Source organism: Silurus meridionalis, chromosome 3 (assembly GCF_014805685.1).
Source record: "Silurus meridionalis isolate SWU-2019-XX chromosome 3, ASM1480568v1, whole genome shotgun sequence".
Taxonomy (NCBI): Eukaryota; Metazoa; Chordata; class Actinopteri; order Siluriformes; family Siluridae; genus Silurus; species Silurus meridionalis.
The window spans coordinates 8145334-8164603 of record NC_060886.1 but is presented as its reverse complement, the minus strand read 5'-3'; the positions used below and the strand labels follow the sequence as shown (position 1 = coordinate 8164603).

The 19270-nt window shown below is 37.7% G+C and overlaps 1 protein-coding gene across 3 annotated transcripts; it reads right to left on the bottom strand.

The window, feature by feature from the left end:
• Positions 1-419: 419 nt before the first annotated feature.
• Positions 420-10218, bottom strand: LOC124383388. 3 transcript variants are annotated; one of them, XM_046845990.1, is made up of 8 exons: positions 10122-10218; positions 9294-9530; positions 7191-7517; positions 6778-7113; positions 6551-6682; positions 4164-4241; positions 3052-3080; positions 420-2903 (listed from the first exon to the last, which is right to left on the bottom strand). In XM_046845990.1, exons 1-8 carry the CDS (start codon positions 10195-10197, stop codon positions 2817-2819), a joined length of 1302 nt encoding a protein of 433 aa, XP_046701946.1. In that variant the 5' UTR covers positions 10198-10218; the 3' UTR covers positions 420-2816. The 3 variants fall into 3 exon arrangements, with proteins under 3 accessions (XP_046701946.1, XP_046701947.1, XP_046701948.1); XM_046845991.1 differs by having other exon boundaries at positions 420-2900; XM_046845992.1 differs by having other exon boundaries at positions 7191-7258; positions 9294-9525; positions 10122-10217.
• Between the last annotated feature and the right edge of the window lie 9052 nt (positions 10219-19270).

Sequence of the window (19270 nt, the reverse complement as noted above, 5' to 3'; positions counted from 1 at the left end):
TGTGTGTGTGTGTGTGTGTAAACATGGTTTAGTCTCCACCAAATGTCCCTATAAAGACCAAAATATCTGACAGTCTTGACCTTGTGGCAATATTTGAGAGGTCCCCATGGATATTTTATGTTGCCTTTTCAAAAACTGCAGCCTTTATTTGAAAACTAAAATAGCTAAAGTTTTCCTTGCCGTTTCTGATGATGAGGTAAGGCTTTGATATAACCCTTTGATTAATTTGATGTATTAATAATTATTCCAATATAAAGTAATTGTGTGTGTGTGTGTGTGTGTGTGTGTGTGTGTGTGTGTGTGTGTGTCTGTGTGTCTGTGTGTGTTTGGTAAAATATATGGTATGATATACTGATATCATCATAAGCGCATGCAGATATTCTAATAATTCAGGCAAAGATAGTTAACAGTTTATGCCGGTTTATTCTATCGAGGAAATAAATATGCCATATAATCATTTAAAACAGTGGATGTTACATATTATACACAATCAGCTTTTAAGTAAATTCAGTAAACACTTAAAAGTCCAAGAAAGGTGCCACTTTCAAAACAATATTTTAATAACAATATCGCCCTCCAGTGTCCATTATTATGTCATTACAGCCAATATCCTTATTATGCCTTTTCTGCATTATTAATATGTTAATACAAATAATACATAATTAATGCTGGTCTGTATTGTTTAGAAATTTTTTAATCACTTTAAATTCCATTTCAAGGGCATTGTTTAAGTCGTCCAAAAATTGATGTCAACTTTAAATGTATTAAACATTTATACGTCAACAAAAGATTCAATGTCACAGATAATCCGTATTGTTTCCTAAATTTGGTTTATTGAAGGTTTTTTTAATCATCATTTACCAACTCGTCTACACTGTTTGTCCTCTACTGCCCTCCCTGGGGTAATCAGCCGTTGATTAGCTCAATTTCTTCACCCAGCCTTGGTCCTTTTGTTTCTACGTTAAAGTACATCTGCACCCGCAGGCATCATTTCCTCGGACAAGTTCTTCCACATTCAGCTAGCTATAGCAACTAGATTCAATAATGTTACGCTGAAATTAAGCCATTACTAATTTACTAGATTCCATTAAACTGGACCCACTACTGTGACCCTATTAACACAACAAAGTCTTGTACATTAAACACTACTAGAGAAAAGGTTTCTGTGTGGTCTTCTCTTTTTTTTTGTTATTAACAATACACTCATCCAAGAATGTTTTTAGTAGAATAACTAAACTTGTGGTTGGAAGTCAAGCGAAAGACTATAGATTTCAAACAAACTGCATTGTCTGCTTTCTTTAGGTTGCTCAAATAAATCAAATCTGAAGTTCAGTGCATCAGTATATGAGGAGTGCACAGAGAATAGATAAATAGTCAGTAGAATTAACACAGCAGGGGAGGTAGGTTACATTAAGGTCCTGATCTAACTTAAGCAACTTTAAATTTGAGCAACTCACAAAACTAATAAATGAGGAGCAAGTGGGTAGCAAGTGGGTAATGGGTAACAAGTAAAAACTAATTTAAAGTGAATATACGTATTTCCTCATTTAACAGAGCTGACAGACACAAAGCCCAATCATTTTATAACTAAAAGCTCAATGATGCAATCAAAAATTTCAGAATTCCTGTTCAAAAAGGCAACTAGGATTCCTGAGTTGACTTTGTTAAACAGTGCAGGAAATCAGGTTAAAAATGCATTAAATGATGAAGAATATAAAGATTAGTAAAAACCTACAGTACAGAACATTTACATTTATGGCATTTGGAAGACGGCCCTTTTTTTAGAGTGACTTTTATTACCTCATTCATACAGCTGGGCAGTTGTAAAGAGTAAAAGACCTTGCTTAAGGGTTGAGCATTACCAGACGCAGCATGGTGATTCTGGGATTTAAACCCACAAGCTTTCAATCAGAAGCCCAAAAATTCTTCACCTCCTTCAACAAATGTGCAGGTGTTTAAAACCTGTAACTGAAATGGTCATGTTTGGAATTAACTTAAGTCTGCACAAAACAATTTACAATACTGAGGGGGTTGGGGGGAGTGCAGGGATTGTTGGAGTTCTGATTGAGATGTTGTAAGTTCAAATCCCAGCACCACTGCTACTGCTGGGCCCTTGAGCAAGGCCTCAACTGTTCATTTGTATAATTGAAATTAGTATAAGTTGCTTTGGAAAAGGGCTATGTAAACATAAATGTGCCAATATTGTTATTTTGTTGTGATATTAATACAAAATGTATTATTCTAATTATTGATTTTTTAGAAACAATCTATATTGAGTAAGTGATATTTAACAATAAGGTGAAATTTTAGTTTATTTGTGCTACACTAGTGGTAACAGATCCCCAAAAAGCTTTGTATTTACACAACAGCATGTCACCCTAGCTCACTTTGATTTGTACATTCCTGTTCAAACAATCCATTCTGCTTTTTTATCTTCATCTGAGGACCGTTCATATTTTAGATCAACAGTATCGTTTCGTGTGTGGAAGTTGAATTTTTGTTTTGAGCACGAGGAGGCAGAGTGAAACACACAGCGAAACATTATGGTGCAGTTATAGACAATATCAGCACACCTTGAAAGCTGCTTGACCAATCATGTTAGTGGACTGGAACTAACTGCTGTATAAAATACATAACACAAGAGTGATGTGGTCACTATAAATTTTCTTTTAAATGAATACAGCTACAGATAAGTATTAGATGGATTTCATTTGAACATAAACAAGATATATGGATAATATACATTTCTGTAATAGAAAGCAGATCAGAGTGAGAACTGGAGTTTGCAGGTTTGCCAATTCCATTGTATATTACAGCTAACATTTTCCTTCTAACTCCTCACTTTTGTTTGTTGAGTAGTTGATTGTTGAGTAAATGACTGAATCAATGGTGTCTGGTATCTGCTTCAATCACACAAAAGACAAAACATAGAGACACAATGATTGGCACAGTTACTAAACCACAAATATCAGTGCATCTCATGCACAGCATTTTATGAGCCACTGTATAAACTGCAAGAGCTTAGGTGGTAATATATAATTTTTTGCTTACCTTGTTCCTTTTAATATTCCCACAAGCTCCTGCAAAGATCATTTAAACACTACTGTAAGTTATATAGCAGCTACTATACAGTTTATTACAACAGCAGTGGTGTAGTCACAAACCAAAACAACTTTATGGCTTACAGTAGAGTTTAGAGTAGAAACTGATACAGTAAAACCCCGTTGTACGAGCATAATTCGTTCTTGAAAATTGCTCGTGTGTCCATTTGCTCATATGTTCGAACTGATTTTCCCCATAGGAATGAATGTAAAAGTGATTTAATCCGTTTTGAGATCTCATCCAATCGCTTATTTCTGCACTTAAAAAGTATTTGTAGCCTATTTTTAAAAACAAATAGACAGCAAATGACCGTAATATAAACACAATTTAACACTTACTCATGTGATAGTGGTTGACTGCGAGTGTGAGATGCACAAAACGCTCATAACCTCCTCGGTTTCCATGGTAATTATATTTACTTTCGTTTTCACAGCACCATCACTGATTTTCTTGGGAGACATTTTTCAAGATTTCTAGTAAAATAAAAATATAAAACTAAAAAAAGTTACTGTGGGAGAGCGTATGAATACGGGAATAAGGAACGCCACAACAGGTCAGATGCAAAGGCTTCACATCCACTTTTATTTGTTTTTTTTTTGTGTCGGTCTGCTTAGTGCCCCACGCAGCACGTCTCTTGCGCACACACACACACACACACGCTCTCCTCCTTAAATGCACCCTCCGATCACTTGAAAAGAGAGAACAATCATTAGGTCACATTAACTTCAGGTGAGGCAATCCCCTGCCTATCTGCTCCTGGACCCACCCTCCATTCACTAACCGCCGTTTGGCCACGCCCCCGCTGCCACAGTTAAGTTTTTGCTGCACTGAACAACTAGAGCGACCGAAAGATACGTCATCAACTAAGCGACTGATGCGACCCTCCGCCGAAAACGGGGAACCAGCAGCCGAAAACGGGGAACCGGCAGCGTGGGTTTGCTAGTGCCTTCAAAATTTGCTCGTGAAACAGGGTAAAATTTTGCGAGCGAGGTTGCTCGTATCTCCGTTTGCTCGTACTATAGGTTGCTCGTACAACGGGGTTTCACTGTATCTAATTTTACCATGATCAAGTTCCACAATGGTAATGGTTTCATAGTGGACCTCTTCATCTTTATCTTCTGCTTTTCCCATGCCGGCATCTAAAGACAAAGAATGACAGCTTGTATACAACTTGTGATACAAAATCATACATTATTGTACATTGACACCCTTTATCCAGAGTGACTTACAGAAGTGATTTGAAGTCTCAATAACTCGATAAATACATTTAAAATAAATACATATCAATCAATATACAATCAAAAAATACATTCTAATGCTGGTTCATTAGGATACAAACTAAAAATTCCATCAGTCTTAAACTTTGTTGGGAGAGAACATAGTTAGAAAGAGAGTTTCTGGTGTAGGCAGTTACAGAAAGCCAGTGGAGGGAGCGTAGGAGTTGGTGGAATGGAGTGGGAGAACTTTGTGCAGCTAAATTCCAGATCAGTTAAAGAAGTTGACTGTCTTTCAGAGGCAGACCTGCCAGGTAAAAGTTTCAGTGGACCAGTCAGGGACTGAACAAGCACCTGAGTGGCCTCTGTGGACAGAAATTTCTCCTGATGTGTGTTAAATTAGCAGTGGTTGGGGGAAAAAAGGACAGTTAATTGTCTATGGTTAACCCAAGGTTGTGTGTAGTGACTGAGAGTAAGATCAGATAGTTGTAGAGGTGTTGTAGAGGTCACAAGACCTTGACATAGTGATAAATCACCTACGATAAACAGCAATTTTGGTTTACTAGGCTTAAGCAACAGTTGATGAACTGCCATCCACAATGAGATGTCTGCCAGACATGCTAAGGTCCAAGTGGAAACATAAGTGTCGGTAGGAGGAATTAATTAACTGTCATCTGCATAGGAAAAATCGATGTGAAAATATGACATCGCCAAGAGGACAGGATAAGGAAGTACTGAGCCTTGTGGGACACCAGTGGAAAGTATGTGGGAGCAGATGTGGATCATCTCCATGTCACCTGATATGACCGACTTTCCAAGTAGGAAGCAAACCAGCCAGCAAAGCTGTGCCATCAATTTATGGATGGACAAAAGAGTTTTGTGGTTGACCGTGTCGAATGCTGTGGAAAGGTCATGGAGGATAAGGACTGATCACAGCTTGGCAGATCTAACAGCATGTAACCTCTCAGTGACGGCCAAAAGGGCAGTCTCTGTTGGATGTGCTACTTTAAGGCCAGGGTGGCTGAGATCATAGAAGGTTGTTCTTTGAGAAATAGAAAGACAGTTGATCATTGAAAATGTGTTCAAGAATTCTGGAAAGATAAGAAAGAAACTATACCAGTTGCTGATATATAAGGCACACTGAGTGGGTTTGTTGAGGATGGGAATAACGCTAGCTCTCTGTGCACATTGCAGGAACACAAGCAGATTTTATGGAGATATTAATGATAGTAGAGATAAGGCAGTGAAGGGGAGGGCACAATTGGCAGGTGGTGAAATTATAGGACAAGATGACTTGCAGTGTTCTTCTGTTGATGAAAAAATTTGTTAGTGAGATGGGGTGGGGGGTGTACTGTAGAAGTTGGGGTAGGTGTGAAGGTTTGGCAAATTTAATCAATCTTCTCATCATAGAAAGTGTCAAAAAATGATTTGCTACATTCTCACCACAATCACATTCTACATTGTGTGAAAACATGTGCAACAATTTATTGTTTTTACAGATTTTCTTTCTTTTTTTACTTTAGTTTTTATTTCACTTATACAAAAGTTGGCTGTTATAACACATTTAATGTTGGATAAAACTAAACCCCCACATTTGGTTACTTCTAGTGAGTGTACATAGATTCATTAGTTAATACAGTGGAACCCGGTTATCTCGCCCTTGGTTACCTCAACAACCCTATTAAGTCGACGTTTTTGAAATGGAACCGCCAAATTCTCGCTTTTTCTAAGCATTTTTTATCGGTTATGTTTTTTATGTCGCTGAACCCTGATATCTCGAGCACAAGGGGGAAAAATTTGCCATTTAACGTCGGTTATCTCGGTGCAGCCGCCAGAAGAACTCGCGGAAGTGGCGGAAAAATCAAGGCTTACAGCTGCTACAGGTGTTGTATTGTATACTGGTGAATCTGTGCTGTTAGTTAGTGCACATATGCCTTTTGTTGTTAAATGTTATGCGATGAACGGGAGGCGAAAGCCGCGCTTGGCGGCGCGGAACCCGAGAAAGCACCTGACACGCCGAAGGGGGCCGAAGGGGGCGTGGCAGGTGGAGTCCTGACTGGATACCTTTAATTACAATTATTTTAAGCTCTCCTGACTAAATATTGCTTGCACCTAATTAAACATTCTCATTGCATCAATACATCAATAGAGCTAAAATGTAAAATCTGAACATAGATTTGGAAAAAATTTTATTAAACCTGTTATCGATAGGAGTGGTACATAAGTGAGGTTACCTGTGGAAGATTTTCTTCGTCTGTAAAACACCAGCGCTCCAAGGACAACCACCATAAACCCGAACAAAGTGAACACAGCAACGAGTAAAGTCTGGGTGTCAATGTTCTCTTCCACAGTGTTTCCTGTAATTGCTTTGCATACAAACCAAATTGTACATGAATAAAAAAAGAAAATCACAATTAACCTAATACTGCTGCTTTAATGAACACACATAAAAGAGCATTACCATGTCTGGTGGGAACTGTGGTATGTTTTGGTATAGCTGATTGAGGCCCTTCTCTTAATGACTGCACAAGGTGGAGCTTTATTGGGGCCAGAGCTCTGAGTTTGTTTTCACTAAACACAGCACATTGGTAGAAAAGCTGGTCCTCATAGACACGGTTCAGACTTACACTGACTTCTCTCTTTTTGTCTTTTCGTGTCAGGACTCCCTGTTTTATTAGCATTGCCATGTTTCCCTCCATCCTCAGCCAAGCCAGAATAACATTCTCTGTAATGTCTGACACTTCACAGGTAAGAAGCACTGACTGATTCCTGATTAGAACATCGGGCTCTGCAAAAACTGTGATTCATGTGTGTCAGAATAAAGAGATAACAGTATTTTATACTACTGAAAAAGTGTACATAAAGGTTACAAACCTCTTACAGTGTGGAGCATTATGGATGAATAGGTGTTCTTGTTATCAACAAGGCATCGGTATGCTCCACTGTAATTGAATTTCACAGGTGAGATATGAAAGACGAAATCATTTCCATTGTAGAATTTGGATGAATGTTCCCCCGGTACAATCGCTTCATGTACTGTTAGATTTTTTTCTTTTTCTGCAGCTATCATTACTTCTTTTGTTTTGTTTAGCACCCGGATCCATGCTACTCTGTGGTAAGATGTTTTGGACTTGCAGATGAGGAATAAACTACTACTATTGGAGCATTCTCTGTATAGAATATACTTTTTACTTTGTGCATCTAGAAAGACATCAAGCACAGAAGACACTTTTAAGTATTTTCTTAACCTTTATTGCCAACTAATATTTATGACCTACACCACAGGACATGAGTTTAATTTCAGATGTATTTACATAGCATAGTGAATCTTATCAGGCAAAAAGATTTTAATTAGAAAATTGCCTACACCTTTCAAAAAGCATAACTAATATGTCAACATCTTATGCAATTTAAAGTATTTTTTATGTAATTTAGAGAACACAGTCTAAAAGGTAGTGTAAAAAAATGCAAACAATTTTGGTTGAGTTTGTTTTTTAAATACAACAAATACTAAAAACAGAAGAAAAAATGAATTCATGAATCATGAAGTTCAGTTAATGTCATGTTTTCATGTAAAAACCTATATAAAACTTCTTCTTCATCTTCTTTTGGCTGCTCCTGCTAGGGGTCGCCACAGGGAATATCCATACTACTCTGTCCTCTACATCTGCCTCTTTCAACCTGACTACCTGCATGTCTTCCCTCACCACATCCATAAACCTCCTCCTTGGTCTTCCTCTTTTCCTTCTTCTGGTGGCTCCATCCTCAGCATTCTCCTACTGATATACCCCATGTCCCTCCTCTGCACATGTCCAAACCATCTCAATCTCGCCTCCCTCACCTTGTTCCCAAAACGTCCTACATGAGCTGTCCCTCTAATAAACTCATTTCTAATCTTGTCCATCCTCGTCACTCCCAACGAAAACCTCAACATCTTCAGATCTGCTACCTCCAGCTCCACCTCCTGTCTTTTACTCAATGCCACTGTCTCTAAACCATACAACATCGCAGGTCACACCACAGTCCTATAAACTTTCCCTTTCACTTTTGCAGATCCTCTTCTATCACAAATCACTCCTGCTATCACTCTTCTCCACCCACTCCACCCTGCCTGCACTCTTTTCTTCACTTCTCTAACACACTTTCCATTACTCTGCACTGTTGACCCCAGGTACCTGAACTCCTCCACCTTCTCCACCTCTTCTCCCTGCAACCACACCACTCCACTGCCCTCCCTCTCATTCACACACATGTACTCTGTCTTACTTTTACTGACTTTCATTCCCCTTCTCTCCAGTGTGTACCTCCACCTCCTGGAGTCCATGACAAGGAGATATTTTATCCCATTGTTAACACCAGCATATTGAAATGTTTTAATAAGGTAGGGTCAAGAGTGCGCAGTTCCACACTTCCATCTGGTGGCTCAACAATCCTCAAATGCACATAGATCGCAATAGTACAAGGTGTCTCACTCTTTTTTTTTAGCAAGAATGTGTTTAAGTATGCAATCAACAAACAAGGTATGTATAGAAGGCCTTCTAATGGCTGAATTAGAAAGCTGCTGCAAAGTTGCGATGGACATGCAACTTCATTCACACCAGATGCATTAACACAAGTTCATCATGTGAGGGAGCGAAAACTCTTTTGGTGTTTATAAAGAATCTTGTAGAAAATGGTTTGTAAATTAAGTTTTGGTTTTCTAACCCCCTGTACCAGTGATTTCACCTCACAGCTGACCACCAACAGATGAACATTATATGGACAAATGAAATGCAGTCTTTGGCTGGACAAAAGAAGTTTAGACTTTTGTGACTTAAAATTAGTATTTTTAAGGTTTTAACAGATAAAAATGTATGAAGTAAAAGAAAGTTTTTTTAATTGAAAATTTTACAGACTTACTATTCTATTTCAATAATACACAAGTGAAATATGAGTATAAAAATAAATAAATTGCTCATATTTAAACAATATACTTACATTCTGACACTACCAGTGTTTGAGTCTTATAAATTTCTTTCTTTCCCTGGGATTTCAGTATGCAGTGGTATTCCCCCTGACTGCGTTGGTCGACGTTGTGTAAAATGATGTAAGCTGTCCTGTTGTAGAACAGTGTGCTGTCAAGAATAGGAACTTCATTTCGTTCCCATTGCACAATGGAGCGTTCTGGGATGTCAGACACCTTGCAGCTCAGTGTCACATCAGCTCCACGCTGAGCTTTTCAAAACAAAGAGTGTTATCTAGAACAACTGTGGCAGAGCAAAGCTTTTACTAACACATTTATCTGTCATGTTGCTGTTTAAAGTACCCTGCAGAAGGATTGGGTAATAATATTTAGTTTACACTTTTATGAATTGGTTGTCTGTTCCTGACTTTTGGCCTGACATTAGAAGAATTTTATGTAACAGACCTTGAGTTCAGTTGAATCCTGTGCCTCAGTTCTTAAAGAACACTGTTACTGAAGCACACCTGCAGCTTGCAAATTAGTTTCACTTCCTGTTTTTACTTTAATCCTGACAAATTATTACATAAACGATTGTACATGTTCAACATGCATGTTTTATTATTATTGTGTTATTATTATTATTATTATTATTAATAATAATAATAATAATAATAATAATAATAATAATAATAATAATATCATAATTTTTATTAACCTGATTATTGTGTACTATAAGATTTATGGGCAGTTACATGACTTGAATCTAATTTTAAAAGCTGGAAACACTTTACTAATATATCACGGCATATATAATAATAATATTATGTAATGTAATAGTAATATTATCAATAAAAAAAACTCACCTTCAATTGACAATGCTTGAATTCTGCAGCAGAATATCAATACCCAAGTAAAGATGTATAACACTGAGAGTTGCATGGTTATGTTCTTTTTGAAGAACTGGACAATTTGCCTTTTTTTGCACAAATCTCTTCATAGGAAATGAAAGCAGAAGTTACTCTTTTAAAAGTTCTGCTTTCATTTCCTATGAAGAGATTTGTGCAAAAAAAATGAAATATTATTTCATTTAATAGTATAGTATATTTTAATTTAAAAGAAACCATTTGAGTAAAGCCATTTAATTTAATAATTTATCCATTAATTCTGGGCTGATTTTAGGTTTCATCACTTCAGACCTGGTAATGATAAATCTGTAAATCAGATTTCAGAATGTTGAAGGTTGTAAACTCACTGGCTATTTTAACTTTGGCATTAGTTCTGCGTTAGTTACTGTAATTACTGTAATACTATGAGGAGTATTTGATAAGATACGGTATATGATCAAGACTTACGAAAATCTTACTTTGATTCTTCCTTGAGTTCTTGATCCTACGTTCTTCATCCTTTTATGAATTAATAAACCCCATTATCTTGTAAAAAAAAAAAACAGTTCTGTAAATGTGCTCAGAGCAACCAAAGGAAGAGAAGATGTGATAGCTTTTTAAGAAGTATGTGGCACAAACATACAATATACCAGTGGTGGGCAGTCAGGGCCGGCAAAGCCTTCTCTGCTGGCCTAAACACTATCAGAAGCACTGACCTACATTTACAACCTAAATTCTAATATTTGGTCCGTAAAATTGTATTAAATTTATTCCCAACAGTCTATTCTCTTTATTTCGTAGAGTTTCTCTTGGCTGCACTGCTTCCAGTACGTGTATGTGGATGTTACATTTTTTGTCCAATTAAATGTCAGCCTCTATGTGCTTCCATGTCAATCTAATCTGTCCAGGTCTGTCCATAAGTTAGTACTGCTGGCCTTTTTACTTTAGTCTCTATTATAAATAAGTCTGTTAACCAATCAGATTTCAAATTAATTAATTTTTACTCGGCTTTATTTTATTGTTACTTTTATTGGTATTTTTCCTCTGCAATTATTTTATTGTTACTCAGCTTTTTTTCACTTTATTCATCAGTATTTTCCATCCTCTAATTCAGGGGTGGCCAACCAGTCAGAGACCGAGAGTCACATTTTTTACTGTGTTACCGCAAAGAGCCACATCATACACATGGGCACACATGAACATCACCCATCCCTTCCTCTTACACACACACACACACACCTCTGCTCAGCCAGATTTATTGTAAATGTCACACACCAACATAATGACAGAAATTGACTCCTACAGTTCTAAGACCACAGGACAGTCATTTTCAACAATGAACATTGTGTGCACTGTCTCACACACACAAACTCTTAGTTTAAACAAGTCCACAAACAAAAATATAATTTACAATAGTGTTTTTCTTTTACTATGCATGTTACTTAGTGGGACTTTTGACATTCCTTTCCTTGAACAATCCCCTTCAAATCTGCCTCGTACAGTGGAACGCCGTTGTACGAGCAACCTATTGTACGAGCAAACGGAGATACGAGCAACCTCGCTCGCAAAATTTTACCCTGATTCACGAGCAAATTTCGAAGGCGCGAGCAAAATTGTTGTTCAGTGCAGCAAAAACGTAACTGTGGCAGCGGGGGCGTGGCCGAGCGGCGGTTAGTGAATGGAGGGTGGGTCCAGGAGCAGATAGGCAGGGGATTGCCTCACCTGAACTTAATGTGACCTAATGATTTTCTCTTTTCAAGCAATCGGAGGGTGCATTTAAGGAGGAGACCGTGTGTGTGTGTGTGTGTGTGTGTGCGCGCCCCCGCCCCCCAGAGATGTGCTGCGTGGGGCACTAAGCAGAACGACACGAAAAAAACTAATAAAAGTGGTTGTGAAGCCTTTGCACCTGACCTGTTGTGGCGTTCCTTATTCCCGTATTCATACACTCTCCCACAGTAACCTTTTTTAGTTTTATATTTTTATTTCACTAGAAATCTTGAAAAATGTCTCCCAAGAAAACCAGTGATGGTGCTGTGAAAACGAAAGTAAATATAATTACCATGGAAACCAAGCAGGTTATGAGTGTGGTGTGCGTCTCACACTCGCAATCAACCAATATCACTTGAGTAAGTGTTAAATTATGTTTATATTATGGTAATTTGCGGTGTATTTGTTTTTAAAAATAGGCTACAAATACTTGTGCTTCGAACTGATCGGATGAGAACTCGGAACGGATTAAATCACTTTTACATTCAGTCATTTACAAATCAGTTCGAACATACGAGTAAATGGACACATGAGCAATTTTCAAGAACGAATTATGCTCGTACAACGGGGTTCCACTGTACTTAAAAATCCATTTTCAAGAAAAGTTAGACATCGTGAGGAGAGGTCGGCCAACCCCGAAGCTAGCTAGCTTGACTCAACCCGGGAAAGGGTTTGTTCACCACTTCCAGACCAGTGAATACAAGCAGTACCACTGGCTTACAACCTCTGAGGAGCAGTGAAAATTATAAGTCTGCATTTCTTATTCATGTAAGCTACCACCTCCCTCATTATTACAGCACAAAGCTCCTCTGAGTACAGTCTTTTTTCAACTTGTCCAGGATATTCCAAATTGTCAGGAATATCCTGGACAAGTTTGGTCAGCCGGCCACTCCTGGGAAGGTTCTCCACTGTTCTGTGTTTTTGCAATTTGTGAATAATGGCTCTCACTGTGGTTCGCGGGAGTCCCAAAGCTTTATAAATGGCTTTATAACCTTTTCCAGACTGATAGATCTCAATTACTTTTTTCTCATTTGTTTCTGAATTTCTTTGGATCTCGGCATGATGTCTAGCTTTTGAGGATCTTTTGGTCTACTTCAATTTGTCCGGCAGGTCCTATTTAAGAGATTTCTTTATTGTGAACAGGTGTGGCAGTATTTAGGCCTGGGTGTGGCTAGAGAAATTGAACTCAGGTGTGATAAACCACAGTTTTAACAGGAGGGCAAACACTTTTTCACACAGGGCCATGTAGCTTTAGATTTTGTTTATAATAATAAAAACCTTCATTTAAGAACTGAATGTTGCGTTCACTTGTGTTATCTTTTATTAATATTTTAAATCAGTTTGATGATCTGAAACATTAAAGTGTGACAAACATGCAAAAAAAAAAAATGAGGAAGGGGCAAACACTTTTTCACACCACTGTATATTGTGAAAAGCAAAGGTCCTAGAACTGAACCTTGTGGCACCCCATAATTAACTTTCATTAACCTAGTTCTCCAATTAAATCTACAAAATAGTAATGATCAGACAGGTAGGATTTAAACCAGCCTAATGCCTGTCCCTGAATGCCGATGTAATTCTGTAAGTGATCCAGGAGAAAGTCATGATCTATAGTGTCGAATGCATCACTAGGATCTAGTAAAACCAACAAAGAGATGTAGCCTTGGTCTGAAGCTCAAAACAGGTGTGATGTAGCCTTGGTCTGAAGCTCAAAACAGGTGTGATTTTTTAACTAGAGCAATTTCTGTGCTATGATGGGGCCTGAAACTCTTCAAAGATATTGTTTTCTTGTAAGTAGGAACAGAACTGGGCAGACACAATCTTTTCTAAAATTTTAGACATAAATGGAAGGTTTAAAATGGGTCTGTAATTGGGTTTCTTAATGAGGGCCTCAATAATTGCCAACTTGAGGGGTTTCGGGAGGTGACCTAAAGATAGTGAGGAGTTAATAATATTGAGAAAAGTCTCACCAGCTGTATGTAACAATTCTTTCAGTTTCTTTAGTTGGAATACGATCTAACAGACATGTTTTTTGGACAGACATTTGGCTTTGGTAATAACATCATACAGCTCTTCCTGTCCTATACTGTGCTTGTAAAGCATTGTAATTGTAGAGCTCTAGGTGAGACTTGATCACGAGGTGCTGTCAGAGGTTGGACCTCCTAAATTGTGTTTCTATTACTTTAAATTTTTTCAGTGAAGAAATTCATAAAGTCCTCACTACTAAACTGTGATGAAATTATCTTTCCAGATATCTGATTTGTTGTTATTTTAGCCACTGTACTAAAAACGGTGCTCAACTATAGCAGCATTTAGGGCCTGTCTGTAGCTGAGCATACTGTCTTTATATGCAATTCTAAAAACCTTCAATTTAGATTTTCCCTATTTTCTTTCCAGATTATGGGCTGCTCTCTTGAGGTAATAAGTATAACTATTATACCATGGTGCAGGTGTCTTTTTCTCTAACCTTTTTTAATTGGATAGGGGCAACGGTGACTCACTAATGCCTGAAACCCTGCCCATTTTGTCCCAGAAAATAGAGGATGAGTAAAGTGAGGACTAACTCCATGTAACTAAATAGTTACCGGTACAAGTGATTAATCATGAACATCCCTATGTGCCTCACTTTCACTAGTTGTGCTATGCCCAGTGCCCAAACAAACCAAACTTTTCCTATAAAGGGAAAAAATTTTACTTAACTTGTGTGTGTGAGAATGAGTGTATTGTGTCCTGTGTTAAAATATTTTCATTCTTACCTTGCACTAATTCACTGTGTGTTCATTGTGCTTATGATGTACATTACACCCCATTTTGGGGTCTGAAATAAAAGAAACAACACACTGGAAAATGCTGAACAGACAAAAAGCAGTGGCAAGAATTCTTCTTTTATGTTTATGAAATGCATCATAAAAAGCGTATATACAATCACAGTTTTGTTATCTGACTGATTTTAACAATATAACAAAGAAGCAAAGTATCAGACAAAGCTACCTTACCATCTACACATAAAATAAACAATAAACAGATTCTGTAATCAAACCCACATACAATTCTGTACAGTCTGTAAAATAAAAGTAAGTAAAAGTAAAAGATCTCAGAACAGAGTATTCACAATCATTAAGTCACTCTGCATTACCAGAAAATCTCTGTTTCCCAAAATATAAAAATTGCTTATCACAGTGGGTAGATCATTTGAGCAGTGTTTAAATGATTAAGCTCAACATTACAGCACAAAGCTTCTCTTCATACACCAGTGTTCTCTGGATTCTCCAGGATATGCCAACTTGTTTTATTTATATATATTCCCTCTCTGAACAACAAATTCACTTCCAGTCCTACTGTAGTTGTTCCCTTTCCAAAAATCTCCTCTATCTACTTCTCTTATTACTTCTCTTATATAATTATTAAAGATGTCCCACCTTTATGCCCCTTACCTCATAGTCAACATCCTCAATAAATAACATCTAAACAATAAATGCATTTTTTTCTAATTCACTTCCAGTCCTAGATTTTTCGTTCCAGAAGGACTATCTCCTCTATCTACCATTCTTCATTATTCAAGGAGCTCAAGGCACTGTATCTGTGCATGAATGTATGAAGTGCTTCACCTCTACACATTCAGATTACCTGATTGTCTCATAGTTCTTTCCAATAGATGCCTCAGATAAGAGTACTGAGCACTATGGTGCTTTTGGGGTGGCCTGCAAATTTACTAATTGACATTTGCAACATGCTGTACATCACCTGTGAATATTCCCATTAGTGCCTCGATCAATAGAAACAGTGCAACATTAGCCTCAATATCAAAAGCATATGGAATGTGCCTGTTTTATGTTTTAAAGCTTTGGAAAAGTAAGCGCAGACAATTTTACAGCAGGTGCCATTGATCGGCCAGGTCTCTGGCGTTTAGAACAACAGCACTTTACAGTTCATTTGTTGCTGAAGCCCTGAACAATATACTTTAACAACCAGAAACATAGCACAGAATCCTGTCAGAAAGTAATTATACAGTGTGTGTGACTGAGCCGGTCAGCTTTCCTTTGTCCCAGTCCGGCTTCACTCTGATCCTCTTGAGTTTCTGTAGTACATTGACTGGCTGTAGTGTAGAACATGCTTTATATTCACCATCAAAATACCAGACAAACCAGATTCCACTCCTGGTGTATATTTTACTTTGCTTTCCTTCAGAGGTGTAAAAAAAAAATCTAAAATGAGACAAAACTAACCTGCAATGTAGGGTTGATTTATGTATGTAATTCCTTATAGCTCCACAGGGTGTCGCTAATTGCCGTATTGCGTAAAATGTTGCGTATGGTAAACCTTTTCCTAAAAAAGAGAACTTGACTTATCAAGCCTAACTTAAATAAATGTTTTAATATATAAAACTGTAAATTGTTGTTAATTAAAAATCAATTGAAAACATATTTTGCTGTATGTAACATATGTATGTTGTATGTATGTCTCCTCTAACGCACCCATACTGTGTCACGTGTAGATCATTCAGAATCTTTACAAAAATAAGGAAGTAGCTGGTTTGCCATCTGTTTTTCTTTTGACTAAAGACAGCATAAAAATAAGCCTAATTACAAAGTAGTTGACACACAATACAATACATCTGCCATCTATTTTAATTCCCAACAGGCAACAATTCCCCCCACTTTTCTAGTACAGGGGTGTCAAACTCAAATTCACAGTGGGCCAAAATTAAAAACTGGGACGAAGTCGCGGGCCAAAATCAATATTTATTGAAAAATTGACTGCAATTGTGCATGTTTTCCGTCTCTCCAGATGTGTAATGTTGAACCTTTTCATATGGAAACATAATGTTTTGCATAAACATTGAATCTGGAACAACCAAAGTTTAATATTATAAATACATGAGAAATTACATTTGAAATAAAACACACATCAGTGCTATTAGTTTCTTATTCTCTCTCTCTCTCTCTCTCTCTCTCTCTCTCTCTCTCTGTAGCCTTTCTAATTCCTTTTTAATGTAAACCTTTTTTCACAGGGCAACAACAAAACAACCAAAAATAATAATAATTTCCTTCAATTAAAAAAAGCAATCATTCAACCATTAACAGCCTTGGAGTAGAAAAAGTGCATAAAGACAACATTCATTCGAGCTCAGTAGCTACACTCTGATTTACTCTGATTGGTTGAAGACAGATACCTGCATCTCTTCTTAGATACAAATGCATCATGTCTGGGTTTAGGCTCTGAGCTGTGCATCATGTTTGGGTTTAGGCTCTGAGCTGAGGAAATCCTCAGGATAGAGTGAAGATGTTCATCAGTGAGACTCCTGTGTTGTGTTGTTTTGTTCATCTTCATTAAAGAGAACAGTTACACACACAGATATGTGCTGCTGAACACAGAGAGGATTTGAGCAGCTTGGGCGCGGAGTTGGAGCAGTGTGTCGGGGAGGAAACATGGAAACTGTGCAGCACACACAGAGTCGTACTTTGACTTGACTCTACACTGTATTCAATCGGCTCCATTTGGAGGTTGGTTGGTGCGTTTTCCACGTCAACCACAAACGGATTACTAAACAGATCAAATCTGCATTTCTGGGCTTCAAAGTCGGTAAATCACCGGGTAAATTCAGCGCTGAGTACGCAGAGTTTTTCAGCGCGCAGTTTTTCAGCGGTCTCGACTGACGCGCCCGCGCACTAACAAAGCATTCTGGGATTTGTAGTATTAGCGGTGTATGCGCTACTGGCGGGCAGCTCTAATACACATTTGATATGATCTCGCGGGCCAAATATAATTACACCGCGGGCCAGATTTGGCCCGCAGGCCTGAGTTTGACACCCCTAATCTATGACTATGGCAGAAACTAATTTTACTTCCAAACAAGTGAAATTTTACCAGAAAGTGGAAATATTTGTGAATTCGGAATGCAAGAGGGAAAACGCCAATTTAAGACCAGTGAACATCATATGTTCAACATTTATTAAAATCCTACAAATTAATCTGATGATTTGAGATTAAGACACTTTCATACCAAAACCCACTCACCTGATATGTGCTACCTGGACGCAAAAGAGAGGTGTTTCTAAGCAAAAACTATTATTTTTATATTATTTAAAAAACTGAGCTATGAATAGTATTGTTTTGTATGTAATGTGCGTGACTGGAAAGTAAGCTGTTAAAAAGCATATTTTAGAGAGATAGATAGATAGATAGATAGATAGATAGATAGATAGATAGATAGATAGATATAACTATTGTCATTGCATTGTACAGATACACAGCAACTAAATGCAGGAATAAATCTATTCTTTGCCACTAGATGTCGGTGTTAAACATTTTTTAACACAGACATTGTTAGACCCTTATTGAGACATATTTATATTTTATTTAATTTAATTCAATTTATTATCATTTTATTTTATTTAACCAAAGCCAGTGGAATGGTCGTCTAACATCCATAAATCAACTAATGCTGCTTAAAACATTTAAGGGAACATTTTACTCTGCCATTTGTTCTCTTTCCTCCCTAGTGCTCTAAAAATACTTAGAAATGCCATGTGATGTTTATGGCATAAAAAAGACACAATGAATTTGAATAGAAATTCCCAAAGCAGTTGCCATGTTTGTGGGTACTGGTGATGTTGGGATGGATACACCACCATCCTTCTGACCTGACTGTATGATTCAATCTGAATGAAAGATATTCTGCTTATTATTTCAGCTGATTAGTTATAGTCATAGCAAAAATAATAATAAGTCAGTAATGATTCAAATTGTGCTTCTCATTTCTTTAAGTTTCCTTGTATCTTTAATAAGCTCCTCTGTCTGACAAGCCTTATGAAACCTTGAGGATATGCTTGGCAGACCAGTCTGGCCCATAGAACATTTGTCAGGATTTGTCATCAAAAGTCATTCAAGGTTTTTTCCCCTCCCATGACTGTACATGTTCCCAGTTAGTGACTGTTTTACCAACAGTGTGACCAGCATGCTCCATACTTCACAGTGGGAATCACACTAAAACCCTTTGTATGTCTGAGTATAACCCAATATAATAGTCCTAACCTTATGTAGTCTCAGTTAAAGAAGCATTAGCAGAATTCTTCATTGATATATTTACATAGAATAAGTTTATTATAAACAGCTATTGCAGCACATGGAGGAGAGCCGATTCAGTGAGCCGATTCAGTGAGACGAGTCAGTGAGCCGAGACGGGAGCTGAAGCGCTTGATGTGCAAGGGGGTGGTGAAGGTGGTGTTACACCAGAATCTGTGACCATCGTATTTACGCTGTTTGCGTAGCGAACTTCTCTAGACCAGGGGTTTTCAACCGGTGGTCCGCGGCCCCCTGTTGGTCCGCGGCGGCATTGCATGTGGTCCGTGACAGCCTAC